The 15,125-nt window shown below is 45.0% G+C and overlaps 1 protein-coding gene across 1 annotated transcript; it reads right to left on the minus strand.

Moving 5' to 3' along the window:
• Positions 1 to 1,752: 1,752 nt before the first annotated feature.
• SAP30 (Sin3A associated protein 30) lies at positions 1,753 to 14,816 on the minus strand. The gene is made up of 4 exons (XM_069977811.1): positions 14,412 to 14,816; positions 7,447 to 7,572; positions 5,348 to 5,446; positions 1,753 to 4,820 (listed from the first exon to the last, which is right to left on the minus strand). Exons 1-4 carry the CDS (start codon positions 14,646 to 14,648, stop codon positions 4,698 to 4,700), a joined length of 585 nt encoding a protein of 194 aa, XP_069833912.1. The 5' UTR covers positions 14,649 to 14,816; the 3' UTR covers positions 1,753 to 4,697.
• Between the last annotated feature and the right edge of the window lie 309 nt (positions 14,817 to 15,125).

Raw genomic sequence — 15,125 nt, forward strand, 5'->3', positions numbered from 1 at the left:
ACGAGGAAGATCAGACATCTAAGAATTTGAACAATATGTTTAAAGAGGATGTACCATCAGGTCACAGGTGGGGAATAGTGGGTAATCTGCCTGGAGCATTCCTAATGATGAAGAGGAGGGACAGAGAGGTTGTGCAAAGTTAGGGGACAGATACTCCCGTTTGGCATGGGGCTTTCTTTGATGAACTAGGAAATCGTTAGTGTCTCGTAGGGCTGGGGATATACCGTAAAAATACAGATACAGTCTCTGGTGTCGGTTAACCAACCTCAACCTCGCCAGGACGTTATTTGCGGTATTTCTATCTCCCTGTCTAAGGTCTACTCTGAGCTGTAATCGCTGCACAGGTTAGTGTGCTGTATGTGTCAGAGCACTTCTCGACCCCCCCAGCGTGTCAATGCGCACCGCGACAACCCCCCGCCACGGCTTAACAGAGTGCCCCTCCCCCGGCGGCCCGGAGTGTCAGTGCGCCCCGCAACACCCTGCTCAGTACAGTGTGTCAGTTCGCTCCCTCCTGTTCCTGCGTGGGATGGCTTGACAGTACGCCCCCTCCCGTTTCCGCTCAGAGTGTCAGTGCGTCCCCACCCCGTTCCTGCTCAGAGTGTCAGGGTGCCCCCTCTCTTTCCCGCCCAGAGTGTCAGTGTGCCCCCCTCTTGTTCCCGCCTGGAGTGTCAGTGCTCCGCCTTCCCATTCCCGTCCAGAGTGTCATTGTGCCTCGCAAACTCCCTGTGGCTTGACAGAGCTGTGCCGTGTCAGTGCGCCCCCCCGGCATCCTGCATTGTTAGTGAGGGCACTACAGGTCCCAGAATGCAGTCTGTGCCTCCTGTACAGTAATACAGCCCTATCCCTATGTGCCCCCTGTAGAGTCTTACACCCCTATCCCTATGTGCCCCCTGTATAGTAATACAGCCCTATCGCTATGTGCCCCCCCCTGTATAGTCATACACCCCTATCCCTATGTGCTGTCTGTATAGTCATACACCCCGATCCCTATGTGCCCACCCTGTATAGTCATACACCCCAATCCCTATGTGCCCCCCTATATAGTCATACACCTCCATCCCTATGTGCCCCCTATATAGTCATACACCCCTATACCTATGTACCCCCCCATAGTCATAAATCCCTATGTGCCCCCTGTATAGTCATACACCCCTATCCCTATGTGCCCCCCGTATAGTCATACACCCCTTTCCCTATGTCCCCCTGTACAGTCATACATCCCTATGTGCCCCCCGTATAGTCATACACCCCTATCCCTATGTGCCCCCGTATAGTTATATACCTCTATCCTTATGTGCCCCCTGTGTATACATGTCCTGTAGTGGCTGTATACCTGTGTATACACTTCCTGTAGTGTGTACATACTGTAGCTATATACCTGTATGTGCATGTCCTGTAATGGCTAAATACCTGTATTGAAAAAAGGGGTGTGGCTTGCAAAAGGTGTGTGATAATTATCGTTTAATTATCATTACTGCAGCTACATGTACTATCAACCGCAATATTGATTTAGGCAAATATCGCCCAGCCCTAGTTTCTTGTGATCCATTGTTCTTTTGAACTAGGTTGATGATGCACTAGGGAGTGCCGCTATCTTTTTTATGAATTATATTGTATGTCACTGCATTGATAAAAACAGATAAAATTGTAAAGCACAAAAGTGCATACGTAATATGAAGGCATTTTTTATGAAAATATATGTACAAAATATATGAAAATAGCCTTAATACTATCAATACCAGAGAGGAAGTATTCGTTAGGGGGCACTTTATTTATATATATATATAATTTTTTTTTTTTTTATTAAAGCCATCACAATAATATACACACTGGGTGATCCAGAGATTTAGGTCACCAACATTAACCCAGTACATACCAACAACATGGACTAAAATCCCCAGAAAATGAAAGTGCAACTTCTAAAGGCTATATCAAGATAGGGAGAGTTTGTGCAACCTATAGCATAATTACATGCTAAACAAGAAATGTAACTCTAAACCATTGAAAGCATATTTAGTCAAGCTTGACTTGGTGGAATAAGTCATGGGGAAAGCGTTAATAAAACAGTCTGCTGTAAATAGGGAAAAGCAGCCTCCACAGCTACAGTCTTAATAGGATGAGTTTTTTCAGTAGTAGGTGAGTAGCACAAATACTTTCCCACTGTACCCTTATAGAATTAAATTAACATAAGAATTCATTATTACTATAGATTAGCGAATCTACAGTAGTAACAAAGTGAAGCCCTTTATTATGCTCAGCATTTAGGCTGCTCCTTTTAAACTCTGCTCCGGGTGCCTGGAAAAGCTGGAAACTTCTACCAGGACTGTATCCAGCTTTTCCAGGTACAGAGCAGAGAGGAGGAACCTGAGCAGCCTGAAAGCCAACAGCCGAGCGTAACGAAGGGCTTCGCTTTTTTACTACTATAGATTCCCTCATCTCTAATTATTACTGAGTCGTTTAAAAAATTTCTAACCCTAAAAGTACAGCTACATTATGTCATACAGCAATACCAGCGGTCACGGTAGCTTCTTATACATCTATCTGTGTAATCATACTGATGTACTTTTTTTTCATCTATTCTCTTTACCCCAGCACTGTCAGTATGTGCCAGCTCTTATTTATTTTTCTCCAGACCAGATTTTTTAAATTAGATTCTTTAAGGCTAAAACTGGCCGTACACATTAGACAAATTACTTTCTAACCATCTAATGTGCACTGGGATCTCCTGATTCTCCCTGAACTGCAAGGTGTTGGAGAAAAGAATGGCAGAACATGTTAATTTTCAACATGTACAATCCCCTTTGTTCTCATTAGAGATAAGCCACCAGGTATGTTTCACCTGAGGCTCCCACTTACCTCTACTAATGTTAATGCATGCACACTCAAGTGAATTGACTGTGCACGTACATGTTGGTGTGGAATGGCAGAATAAGTGTGCAAGCAACAGCTATCTAAGGTATATGGAACAAATAAAGTTTATTAAGGTACACTTACACCTGGTAATGTATTAAATCCTGCAATGCATTACTGTTGATGTATGTGTTTGCCATAATAAGCTTTATTTGCAAAGACTAAATAACCCCTTTAAACAAAGGACAAAGTAAATCATGTGGCACCTCACCAGGAGAACAAACATAATTGTAGACATTACACACAGCAATCTGATTTTATCTACTATTGTTTGTAGTGCAGATAAGAGTAATAAGGAGACAACTGACTACAATGTGCAACAACACAACATACATTTCAATAGGTGTTCTCTGGCTGTGCAATACATAAAGAAACTTGAAATTTAAAGGGGTTTATATAAATGAGTGAAAGGCAGTGTTTAGCTTTGCAACCAATGTGTTGGTGCATCCAAAATTAAAAGGGAAGCGATAGCCAAATGAGTATTTCTAGCAATTGCCGATAGTCAGCCCGTCTAAAAGGGCCTTTAGTGAAAAATATCCAATCGTTTTGCAATTACAGCTCCAATTCACAGTCCTGTGTCTCCAGACTACATATAAAACCTGTTTGGTTCACATTGCATTTATGCAGTACATCACAGGTATCAGTCAGCATCCCTCCAAGGATGGGATGATGACAAATATACTGTCGTACTGTAGCAAGCCCCATTCATTTCAACAGTCTAAACATAGTCAGCTTTTGTTTAGTTTATGTTATCGCTTATCTTTTACCAGAAAACCAGTGTAAAAAAAATTATACATTTTGGTGCAACATTGTAAATGTTTTGCACAGGCACACATTCACCATTTTTTAGGGGGGCTAAAAAAAAAAAAAAAAATCTGCCAGCAATTTTTTTTCTGACTTTTTTTTATCCCCTATAGAAGCCTGAGATAATAATGCCAATGTTTCTTGAAACAAACAAAAAAATGTGCCTGCTGCGATTGAACAAAAACTGCAAATGCGCTGAAAAACACCAAACAAAAAAAAATGTCATTACAGTTAATATCACTCTCGATGTAGCGTTTTTGAGCCAAATAGTTTTTTGTTTTGTTTTTTTGAACGCCTAGTCTGAGTTCAGTCGAAAGGAAGTTTGTTTACAGGTTTGTTTGTGGTTTATTATTATGGAGACACATAGAACTGAATAGGAGCTGCTGACACAATTCTTAATTTAAATGAAGACTGTTTGCAAAGTTGCTTCCTTTTAGATGCACTTGAACAATAAAAATGGATGTGGCACTTAAAACAAGTGCAAATAAACTACTATAGACTTCCAATAAAATCATATTTGCTGAGCAAGCTCAAAAAGCAACGCTGCATGAGGTGTATGGAGTGCTGACCATTTATACAAGTCTTGTCCATATATAACTACTCCTCCTCATTGGGCACCATGACAACATTAGGAACTATGATCTATTATTTTAGCAATGTTAATAGAAAACTATAGAACCCCTTTAAAAATATGTCAAGCAGCATAACTTCTTATTTATAATTTGGACATGATTGACAGCAAATGTTTCTTACCAAGGATTCTCAATGATTATTCTTACAGATCATAGCAGTCAGTGTCATGCACAAAGTAAATATCCCTATGGATTAGGAAGTAAAGGCAAATCTCTGCTGTTACATCAAATACCGTTTCCACAGAAAGCACTAAAATAACATTGAACCTTTTTACAAATGTCAATCTTTTCAAGGATTTTTATAGCTCTCCGGCAAATGCAAATGTCCATAAAACATAACTGCATTTTCTTCTAATGGAGACCCCCGTCCGACTTGTGATCTGATTTGTTTTTTTCATTCTTGACTGAGCAGATAAAATATGTAAGTGTGTCCTTTTCATTCACTGGGAGCGTTCTGAAGTGACCACCAATGATCTAAGGAAAGAAAAAGAACAGTCAGATACATAACGTGTCCATCAGATACATAACGCTGTCCATGCGTAACAGCTGGATGAATTTAGCTTAGTAACATAAAGTACTTTATGGTACGTTGCTATGTTTTTCACATCTTGTTATCGATATACATTAGGTGATGTAAAAAAAATTGATATATCTATGCACTGCAAGTCAATGCACTTACCTATACGCCTTCCAACATGAGATTGCACATGGCTAAAGATCTGTTCACATCAGGTCAGAGACTTTCTTCAGATTTATGTGCGCTGAGTATTACACAATGTAATGTAAGAGGAAAGCTCTGATGTGTGCAACTGTATAGCTATATACTTCTAATAGTAGTAAAAAACAACACACAACATATGTTTTTTTTGTGTTTTCTTTTACATTATAAAAACAATATGTTATAATTCAAATCATAAACAGCAAGGGGAATTCTTGAAAACAGCAAGGAATTAAAATAATAAAAATCACAAAGTAACTAATTCTGCAATGCTACTACTTACTTCAACAAGCTGTGCTTTATTCAGACCGGGCCTTGCCTGAAGCTTAAAATGCCTCTTATATCTTCTCAGCGTGTTTACCTGCAACTGGAAGAGGTCTACCTAGAAACAACAGAAAAAAATAAAAATAAAAAAACTGAAAAAAAAAAAACCCAGCTGATTTCTCAAAAAAAGATCAGTGAAAGCAGGGTTATTGCAAAGGATTGTTTTTTAAGTCTTATGATGTTATCTTGAAAGTTAATGCTGGAAGTGGCCTTCAGATCAGTGCACAGGAAATTTGCTTTCTTTACCCTAGACCAGGCATGTCCAAACTTTTTTCGAAGAGTGCCAAATTTGATGAAGTGAACATGTGCGAGGGCCGACCATTTTACATGCTACATGCTATATGCTTTATAACACAGGCAGATAATAGCAAGCTGGATACCTGGGGGGCCGTAAAAGTACGGAACGCGGGCCGCAAATGGCCCTCCGGACGGACTTTGGACATGCCTGCCCTAGACACTTGTAGAAAATGTTTGATTTATTCTTCATTTAACCAAACATTTTGTATTTTCTTAATATGTATGTGAAATACATCTTTGGAGAGGTCAGCAGCTGCACCAGGCTTATTAACTTGGTATGACCTGAAACGCATGCAGAAACAGCAGAAGGACCGCAGTTTTAATGTTCAGTTTATAGATTTTTTTTTTTCTAAGTCAAGTCAAGGTGAATTACTGGATACATTCCACTTCTATTAGCTCTTTGATGTATTAGATTATGTAATTAAAGCCCCTATTACACGGGCCGATGGTGAGGATCAACCCGTTCCTTTCCGGCACCATTACACGTGACAACAGCGAGCCCAGGAAGATGTGGGAAGGGCTCCCCAGACTGTCTGTCTAGCGTCCAAAAATTTCTAACGATGGAGGGGCTAGCCAGGGGTGGGCTGGACTGCTGCTTGAGGGGGCGGTTGTTCCGTCTCCAGTGCTCCTAATGGCTTATTGGCAGAGGATTTCAGAACAAACAGCACGCGAACGGCACTGAGGATGAAGGTAACAGACTAGGGAGCAGGGTGGATTTTCATTTAACCTGCTGATTGTGCCCATACACCTTAGATAAAAGGGGAACTACCATTCTCTACCCTGATAGCTGTTGTAAGGGGAGAGTGGGAGCCCCCATACATGTTAGATGGTTGACCGATCCTGCCAAAATTCAGCCAACTTTAAGTTGCATGGCAAGCTTTGGTCTAAGCAGGGTTCATTATTTATCTGTAAATGGCGGTATATTGTAGGCATCTGCTGTGGGGGGGTTTTGTGCGTAATATGAGGCTTTAAATACATGGGGGGGGGAGATTTATCAAATATGGTGTAAAGTGAAACTGGCTCAGTTGCCCCTAGCAACCAATCACATTCTACTTTTCATTCCTCACAGACTCTTTGGAAAATGAAAGGTGGAATCTGATTGGTTGCTAGGGGCAACTGAGCCAGTTTCACTTACACCATGTTTGATAAATCCCCCATGGTATCTAAACTTATATTAACATCACAGCTAAGTTTTTGTTTGTGAAAATATCAATTACTCCAAGCCAATTCTGATATAAAAGACAAGACATGACACTACATTACAGAGACAAGAGACAGGTCATCTGAGGTTATAGGAGTGAAGGGGTTGCATGATGTATGATGGAACTGTACTTCATTGACCAGAAAATAGGGTTTGATGCCACAAATGCTCATTTTTGCCTGCATTATTGGTAGGTCTATAGCCAGCTGATGACTTCCTACTAACATTATACTGTATATATTCACAGCTACAATGTCTTCTCTGGACTTTTCTTTGTACAGTCAGTGCTTTAGAAGTCACACTATCAAACACTGTCTTCATAAGCCTTGCCTTACAAGAGAAATGTTTCATCTCAGCCCCAGAGTCTTTAAGTAAAGACAGACAAAGCCTATTCTTCACAGCCAAAGAAATTAAGGCCATGGGGCAGTGTCATTATTTCTTGCTCTACACACTACTGAAGAACAGTGACACTACACTGTCATTGGGAACTTTCAAGGAACAAATGGACAGAGTGGGAGCTAATAAAGAGTAACTGCAGCCGCTCCTTTTATGACACGTACCTCTGGGGTATCAGCATCGTGAACTGGGGAGTCTGCATCGTCATCGTCACTGCCCTTTCTTTTCCGTCTGTTTCTCACACTCTGAATTAAGTTCTTGTGGAAGTCACAAATATAAAGGTGTCTTGCCTAGGGAAAGAAAGCAGAACATGTATAGTAAAGATTCAATAAAGTAAAAATCAACATCATTTAGTAAAAGACAACTTAAAGGGAACCTATTGTCACTTTCATGCTGCCTGAATAATAAATCACTGGGTGGTCCCCGGTGGCCTCTCCTTACCGGTTTTAATTGATAAATCTCTCCCTATACCCGCAGAGGATCATCCTGATGACTTGTGGTTCAGGCAGAAATAAAAGGGATTACAGGTTCCATTCAAAACTTTTGTCTAGAAAGGACCCTGAGTGCTGCATATATAAAAAAATAAAGCACATCCAGCTGCCCCAACCCCCCACCACTACCATTCCGATGGCTCCTGGTGCTCTACCCTTCTTTAGATTACAGGAAATATTAAAGTATTGTATTGCCCCCCAGAAACTATACAAATTACCAATATACACTTATTACAGGAAATGCACATAAAGTGTTTTTTCCCTGCACTTACTACTGCATCAAGGCTTCACTTCCTGGATAACATGGTGATGTCACGACCCAACCCCCAGAGCTGTGCGGGCTGTGGCTGCTGGAGAGGATGATGGCAGGGGGACACTTGAGGGACACAGGGCACTGGGGGGACACTAAGCATTTCTTTGCCAGCAGCCACAGCCCGGTGTCTTTTGGGGGTCAATACAATACCTTAATAAAAAATTTCGCTGGACTTCTACTTTAAGTTCAAACCCAGCAGGAAAAGCCCACACTGCCAATCATGGACTGAGGCGCATCACTTCTGCAGTCAGAGAGACTGACTAGAGAGCTCCTGCATGGTTGTTATATCGAAAGTAAGAAGAAGTGGAGAGCACCTGGCGATCAGGGCAGGCAGGTATGCTCTCTTGATTTTTTTATTTTATTTTTTATATTTCTAGAACCAACATTCCTTTCCAAAATAATCCTCCCCAGACAACCCTGTTGAACGGGAACTATCAGCTGGTTAGACGAATCTAACCTGTTGATAGGACCCGGGACGCTGAGGAGGAAGGTATGTATCTTATGTTCCTCCTCGGTGCTGGTCCCGCGCTGTTAGTCTGCATAATTTTCCCCCGGGAGCACTGCCTTGTCCCCACAGTGTCACCCAGCCTGCCCGCTCCATTATCAATAGATTGGGCAGGCTGGATGACGCTGTGGGGACACAGAAGTGCTCCTAAAAATGCTCCCATCCAAAGACTGCGCTGACTAACAGCGCGGGAGCGGCACCGAGGAGGACGGTAACAAACATACTTTCCTCCTCAGCGTCCTGGGTGCTATAGGGTGCTATCAGTCTAACCTGCTGATAGTTTCCATTTAAATATTTTAATATTAAACATACTTTCCTCCTCAGCGTCCTGGATGCTATAGGGTGCTATCAGTCTAACCTGCTGATAGTTTCCATTTAAATATTTTGGCCAAAGGAAGTTTATATATATTTTTTTCTTTTTAACTAGGCTGAGATCACATTAATCTGTTAATGGGAACAGATCTCAGAAGGATAAAGCTTCCCTTTGAGGAGTATTATCCTTCTGTCTTCACTAGAATCTTTTCACATAGTAAAATATGTCATAAAAAGGTAACTTATAATTGAAAATATAGACTCTACAGACTCAAATTGTGAATTCTGATTTATGGAATTCAAATATCCTCTGAGAAAACTGATTTCATGAAAATGTACTGTCTTCCTTATATAGCTATTGCAATGAATGACCCCATTGTATATACCTAAAAAACTTCTCACTTTTAATGGCAGCGTAGGCTTTGTATTATCACATACACTTGCACATGCTACAAAAAGACAAAAAAAAAAAACAAAAAACGGAGACAAACATTTTGTTTTGCTTGATCCCTTTTATATTGTTATATTGAAAAGTATAAATGAATGATATTTTCAATAAATAAAAAGCATTGTCAGAAATTTACCTATTGTTTAAATTAAGCATTTTCCAGAAGTTTTGATGGTGTTTATTTATTCCCAATAACAATAACATCCCATTAGGACATCTAAAGGCCCTATTCCATGGAACGATTATCGGGTGTATTCAGACGATAATCGTCCCGTGGAATAGAAGGCAACGATCAGCCGACATCTCTCATGTTGGTTGATCGTTGCAGCCGTTTGTCTTTCAACATGTTGAAAAACAAACAACTGTGATAGCAGCGATCTGCTGCCGTCACACCCTGGAATAGGAGCGCCGGCAGCAGACCGCCACTATCCTCTATGGGCTGCCCGGACGATCTAGCGATCACCCAGACAGACCCCCGCAGCTCCTCCAGCACTCACCAGCTCGCTGCTGCTGCTGCGTGTAATAGCAGTGGCAGCGAGCGGGGAACAAGGAGCAAACGAGCGCTGACAGCGTTTGTTTGCTCCTCAGTCGGCCCGTGGAATAGGGCCTTAAGACTCTGTTCTGAACACAACACTTGAGGTGAATGTCCGTATACATGGGCCTGACACATACCCAAATAAGCACTATTTATTTTTATACTGTGCTAAAACATGGTTGGCTAAGCTTGATATGTTCAATGCTATCTTTTTCCTATCACCTAAAAGTAGTCTGTATCCATGTTTTCCAGGCAGCTCTATGGCTGCATCCATCTTCTCCAGCCTCTAGGATTCAAATATCAAGTGTTCAGGGCCGCATGAACCCAAACTTACTGTAGGTTTGCTCATCTCTAATACCTACTCAGGTGATCTTGACATCTGAATCAGAAAAAAAAAAAAATCATCTGCCCGAAATAGAGATATATTACTAAACTTTCAGCAGAGAATAATAAACCTATAGGAGGATAAACTAATAATAGTAACTTTAAAGGGATTTTTTTCATCTCACAAAGTTATCCCACAGCCACAGGACGCATGTATGTTTTGCTATTTCATTTTTTCTCTATAGGAGCTGTTGAAACAGCCGAACACTATCCTCATGGACAGACGCCCCTGCCCAGAGATCAGATAGTTATCCCCTATCCCGCTGCGATCGTCCGGGCAGCCCCCCCTTATTGTATGTGAGTGTAATAGCACAGGTAGCCAGCGGGGAACAAGGAGGAAGACCGACAAAACAGCAAGGAAGAGGTCACTTGGTAATTTGTCAACACCCTTCATTGGCCATGACCGACAAGCTTTGATGCACGGCCTACTTAAATGTGCTGTGAACAGACGCCTAAAAGAAAGTGAAACCTACATGTGCTGTGTTTGTTGCCCTATTTCCAGACAGACAGGATTTTCACCTTCATTTTCCTCCACAATCCATATTTTCCTGACCACACAATACAAAGCACATAGAGATCTTCTGTCACGCTTTACTGTAAGTGTAAATGTAATGGAGCCAGGCTTACCAGCACACAACCTGCCAAGTGTATATCTGCTGTATAGTTATTACGTAGCATGCCGTTCACTAGGAAAATCCCAGAATCCCAGACAAAAGCCTAAGCTCCCAGCTTACATGTGCGGGAATTATTGCAATGCTTGCCAACCTAGCGAAATGAGAACGAAGCAAATGCAAAGCAATGTAATAAAAACTAGTCAGGATAAGATGGTCTGTCGTGTTTACTACAATCTGCTAAAGCTGGGGAAATGATCAGGTCTTCCTATAAAAATAGCGTGGTATAAATACATTTACAAACCAAAGGAAAACGGTGCCCCCAGCAGAGTAACATGACCCCCCCCCTTCCTGATGTAATAGGCCCCTTGGGGCCAGGGTGCAAACATGGGTGAATTATTCACAGTCTGGCACCCGGGGAACTATCATTTACTCTGCAAATTCTACCTGAACACTATGTATATTGATAGCCCCAATGCCATACATCTGTTAGGAGGTGGACACTTATAGCCTTGCACATTGCTATTACAGTCTTTATTAAACCCGTTCCCCATGTGCTTCCTGCAAAAACAACTCCGTTCAGCCTGGGGACACAAGCCAACTTTGGTCAGATTACCGCAAGTCTCATTCAAGTCATGTACCTAATATATATAAGTGAGACGACTAGTCACAGTGGACACTTCTGCGGCTGTCCCATCCATGAGACTTACACAAATCTATGCACTTTCAATGGAAACATTACAACAATCCCATCAAAGAGCTTCTCCAGGGGGAGGTTTAGATGAGGTTGTTTATATCTGCTTGGTGGGGGTCCGGCTCCTCACTTGCCACCCGGCCCAGCTCTCTGGTGACTTTGGCTGCTATTGCAGCCATTCCACTCACTTCAATAGAAAGACTACAATAGCATCTACAGCCGTCACCCAGTGTACAGTACTGTGCAGGGGCCACATCACTCTCACTGCCTTCATTCAGCTGATCAGCAGGAAAAGGAGACAGCCCCCCCCCCTCAGATATTGATGGCCCATCCTAAGTATAGGCCATCAATCAAGCCTAGAGGGCCCCTTTAAATGCATGATACAGATTTCTCAATCTCCAATAAATCTTGGCATGTGTGTGACTATACCGAAATATACCTGAGCTAAACTCGTCTCACCGCTGTCTGTCACCATGCCAGATTCCCTTTAAACTTTCTGGGGCTTAACCATGGCAACAGCCGACTAGTGCTGTTCCTATGTAATATTGGAGTCTCCGCAGTTTGGTGGCTGTGTGACTTAGGCCTGGGCTACGGCTACCCAGGATCCCAGTGTCACATCCCAGCTAATGTTAGTGAAGGTGGTTGAATCCACACCTGCCATTCACTACTAATTGTGATTCCTGCGTGTAATGTCCCCTGCCCAATGCTACATGCAGCCTCCCATACAGAGCAGCACACTATACAGAGCAGCACACTGTACAGAGCAGCACACTGTACAGAGCAGCACACTATACACACTGTACAGAGCAGCACACTGTACAGAGCAGCACACTATACACACTATACAGAGCAGCACACTGTATAGAGCAGTACACTATACAGAGCAGCACACTATACACACTATACAGAGCAGCACACTATACACACTATACAGAGCAGCACACTGTACAGAGCAGTACACTATACAGAGCAGCACACTACCCAGAGCAGCACACTATACAGAGCAGCACACTGTACAGAGCAGCACACTACCCAGAGCAGCACACTACCCAGAGCAGCACACTACCCAGAGCAGCACACTGTACAGAGCAGCACACTGTACAGAGCAGCACACTATACACACTATACAGAGCAGCACACTGCAGTCACATCCTGTGGGAGCCCTAGAGGAGCCGCGGGGAAGAACAGCAGACAAAACAAGTTTCAGCTCTCCCAGCCAACTTCTCCCACACCAACAAAGGACTACAAATCCCAGGATCCTGTGCGGCGGGGGAGCCAGCAGACTGCAGCAGTCACCATTGTCAGTCACAGAGCAGGGATCGGGCTGGACTTCCTGCTGCTGCTGCCAGTAATCCCCGAGCACACGGACATGGCTGCTCTCAGGGAACAATAGACTGCATTCACCTGTGCGGCACACGCGGAGGAGGCGGCCACGTCACACAGGGCAGATATATACATATATACACAGACTATGGGGCAGGAACAAAGGCCCCCCAAGCGGACAGCACCGTGTAACACCCCGGCCATCTGCTCCACACAAAGGGGCGCACTCCCGAACCCCGAGCACAGCGCCCCCTGCAGGCCAGCAGTCACATGAAGTTTCCAGTGACAGGAAGCAGCTGGCTGACACTCACTCATTTACAGTGTATCACAATGGTGTCTAGCTGTGTGTGTACTGTGTACAGGGGATGGCTCTCCTCATAGCACACACACACACAGCCAGACACATGCACACTATCCGGACATATGCACACACAGCCGGGATCATACACATTGATCCAGACATGCACACAGCCAGACATATGCACACACAGCCGGACACATGCACACACAGCCGGACACATGCACACACAGCCGGACACATGCACACTATCCGGACACATGCACACACAGCCGGACACATGCACACACAGCCGGACACATGCACACTATCCGGACATATGCATACACAGCCGGACACATGCACACTATCCGGACACATGCACACTATCCGGACACATGCACACACAGCCGGGATCATACACATTGATCCAGACATGCACACAGCCAGACACATGCACACTATCCGGACACATGCACACACAGCCGGGATCATACACATTGATCCAGACATGCACACAGCCAGACACATGCACACTATCCGGACACATGCACACACAGCCGGACACATGCACACACAGCCGGACACATGCACACTATCCGGACATATGCATACACAGCCGGACACATGCACACTATCCGGACACATGCACACTATCCGGACATATGCACACACAGCCGGGATCATACACATTGATCCAGACATGCACACAGCCAGACACATGCACACTATCCGGACATATGCACACACAGCCGGGATCATACACATTGATCCAGACATGCACACAGCCAGACACATGCACACTATCCGGACACATGCACACACAGCCGGACACATGCACACACAGCCGGACACATGCACACTATCCGGGCTCATACACTGCGGCTGACTTGTCTAGTTTGTTGTTGTCCTCCCCCTCCTCCCGGCCTCTGTCTCCTGCAGCTCTGATCCCATACTCCCCACCAGCACGGCCCGCAGCGGGCACACATCGGGCACCCCGTCCCCCACCAGCACAGCCCGCACTGGGCACCCCGTCCCCCACCAGCACAGCCCGCACTGGGCACCCCGTCCCCCACCAGCACAGCCCGCACCGGGCACACACCGGGCACCCCGTCCCCCACCAGCACAGCCCGCACCGGGCACACACCGGGCACCCCGTCCCCCACCAGCACAGCCCGCACCGGGCACCCCGTCCCCCACCAGCACAGCCCGCACCGGGCACACAATGCCACTTACTGTCTTGTCCAGGTCGATCTTGACTTTCTTCTGGGAAATGCTCTTCTGGATCCTCTTGCTGAAGCTGGCATTGCCCGCTGGCCGGGCGCACCTCTCCCCCTCGTCCCGTAAGCAGCAGATCTGCCCGTTTAGGGGCCCCAGAGCCACAGAGGGGACCGGCGGGGCTGCAGCGGCTGTGGGGGAGGTCACCTCTCCGCCACTATCCCGGTGTGAGTCCTCGGAGGAGAAGCCGTTCATGGTGGTGTCTTTGTGTGTACGGTGCAGTGCGGCTCCGGGGATGGCACGTAGTGCTGGTAGTAGTAGTGCTGCTGCTGCTGCGGGGTCTGGCAGCGCCGATCGGCCGTGTATACTCCCTGTGTACCTGGCACTGGCATGTGTTTATAGTTTCTGGGCTTCAGTGCATTACATTCAATGCAAGGTTACTCAGGCCCCGCCCTCTATCCCGCAGGCCCCGCCCACCTCCACTCCCCTTACAAACTGCAACACAGCACACACTGAATAACAAACTTGTGCCAGGCTGCCCGGTGTTACTGCGGGCACAGGCGGAGGGGCTGCCCGGTGTTACTGCGGGCACAGGCGGAGGGGCTGCCCGGTGTTACTGCGGGCACAGGCGGAGGGGCTGCCCGGTGCTTACTGCGGGCACAGGCGGAGGGGCTGGCCGGTGTTACTGCGGGGCTCCCGGTGTTACTGCGGGCACAGGCGGAGGGGCTGGCC

The sequence above is a fragment of the Dendropsophus ebraccatus genome, chromosome 7, assembly GCF_027789765.1.
Source record: "Dendropsophus ebraccatus isolate aDenEbr1 chromosome 7, aDenEbr1.pat, whole genome shotgun sequence".
Classification (NCBI taxonomy): domain Eukaryota; kingdom Metazoa; phylum Chordata; class Amphibia; order Anura; family Hylidae; genus Dendropsophus; species Dendropsophus ebraccatus.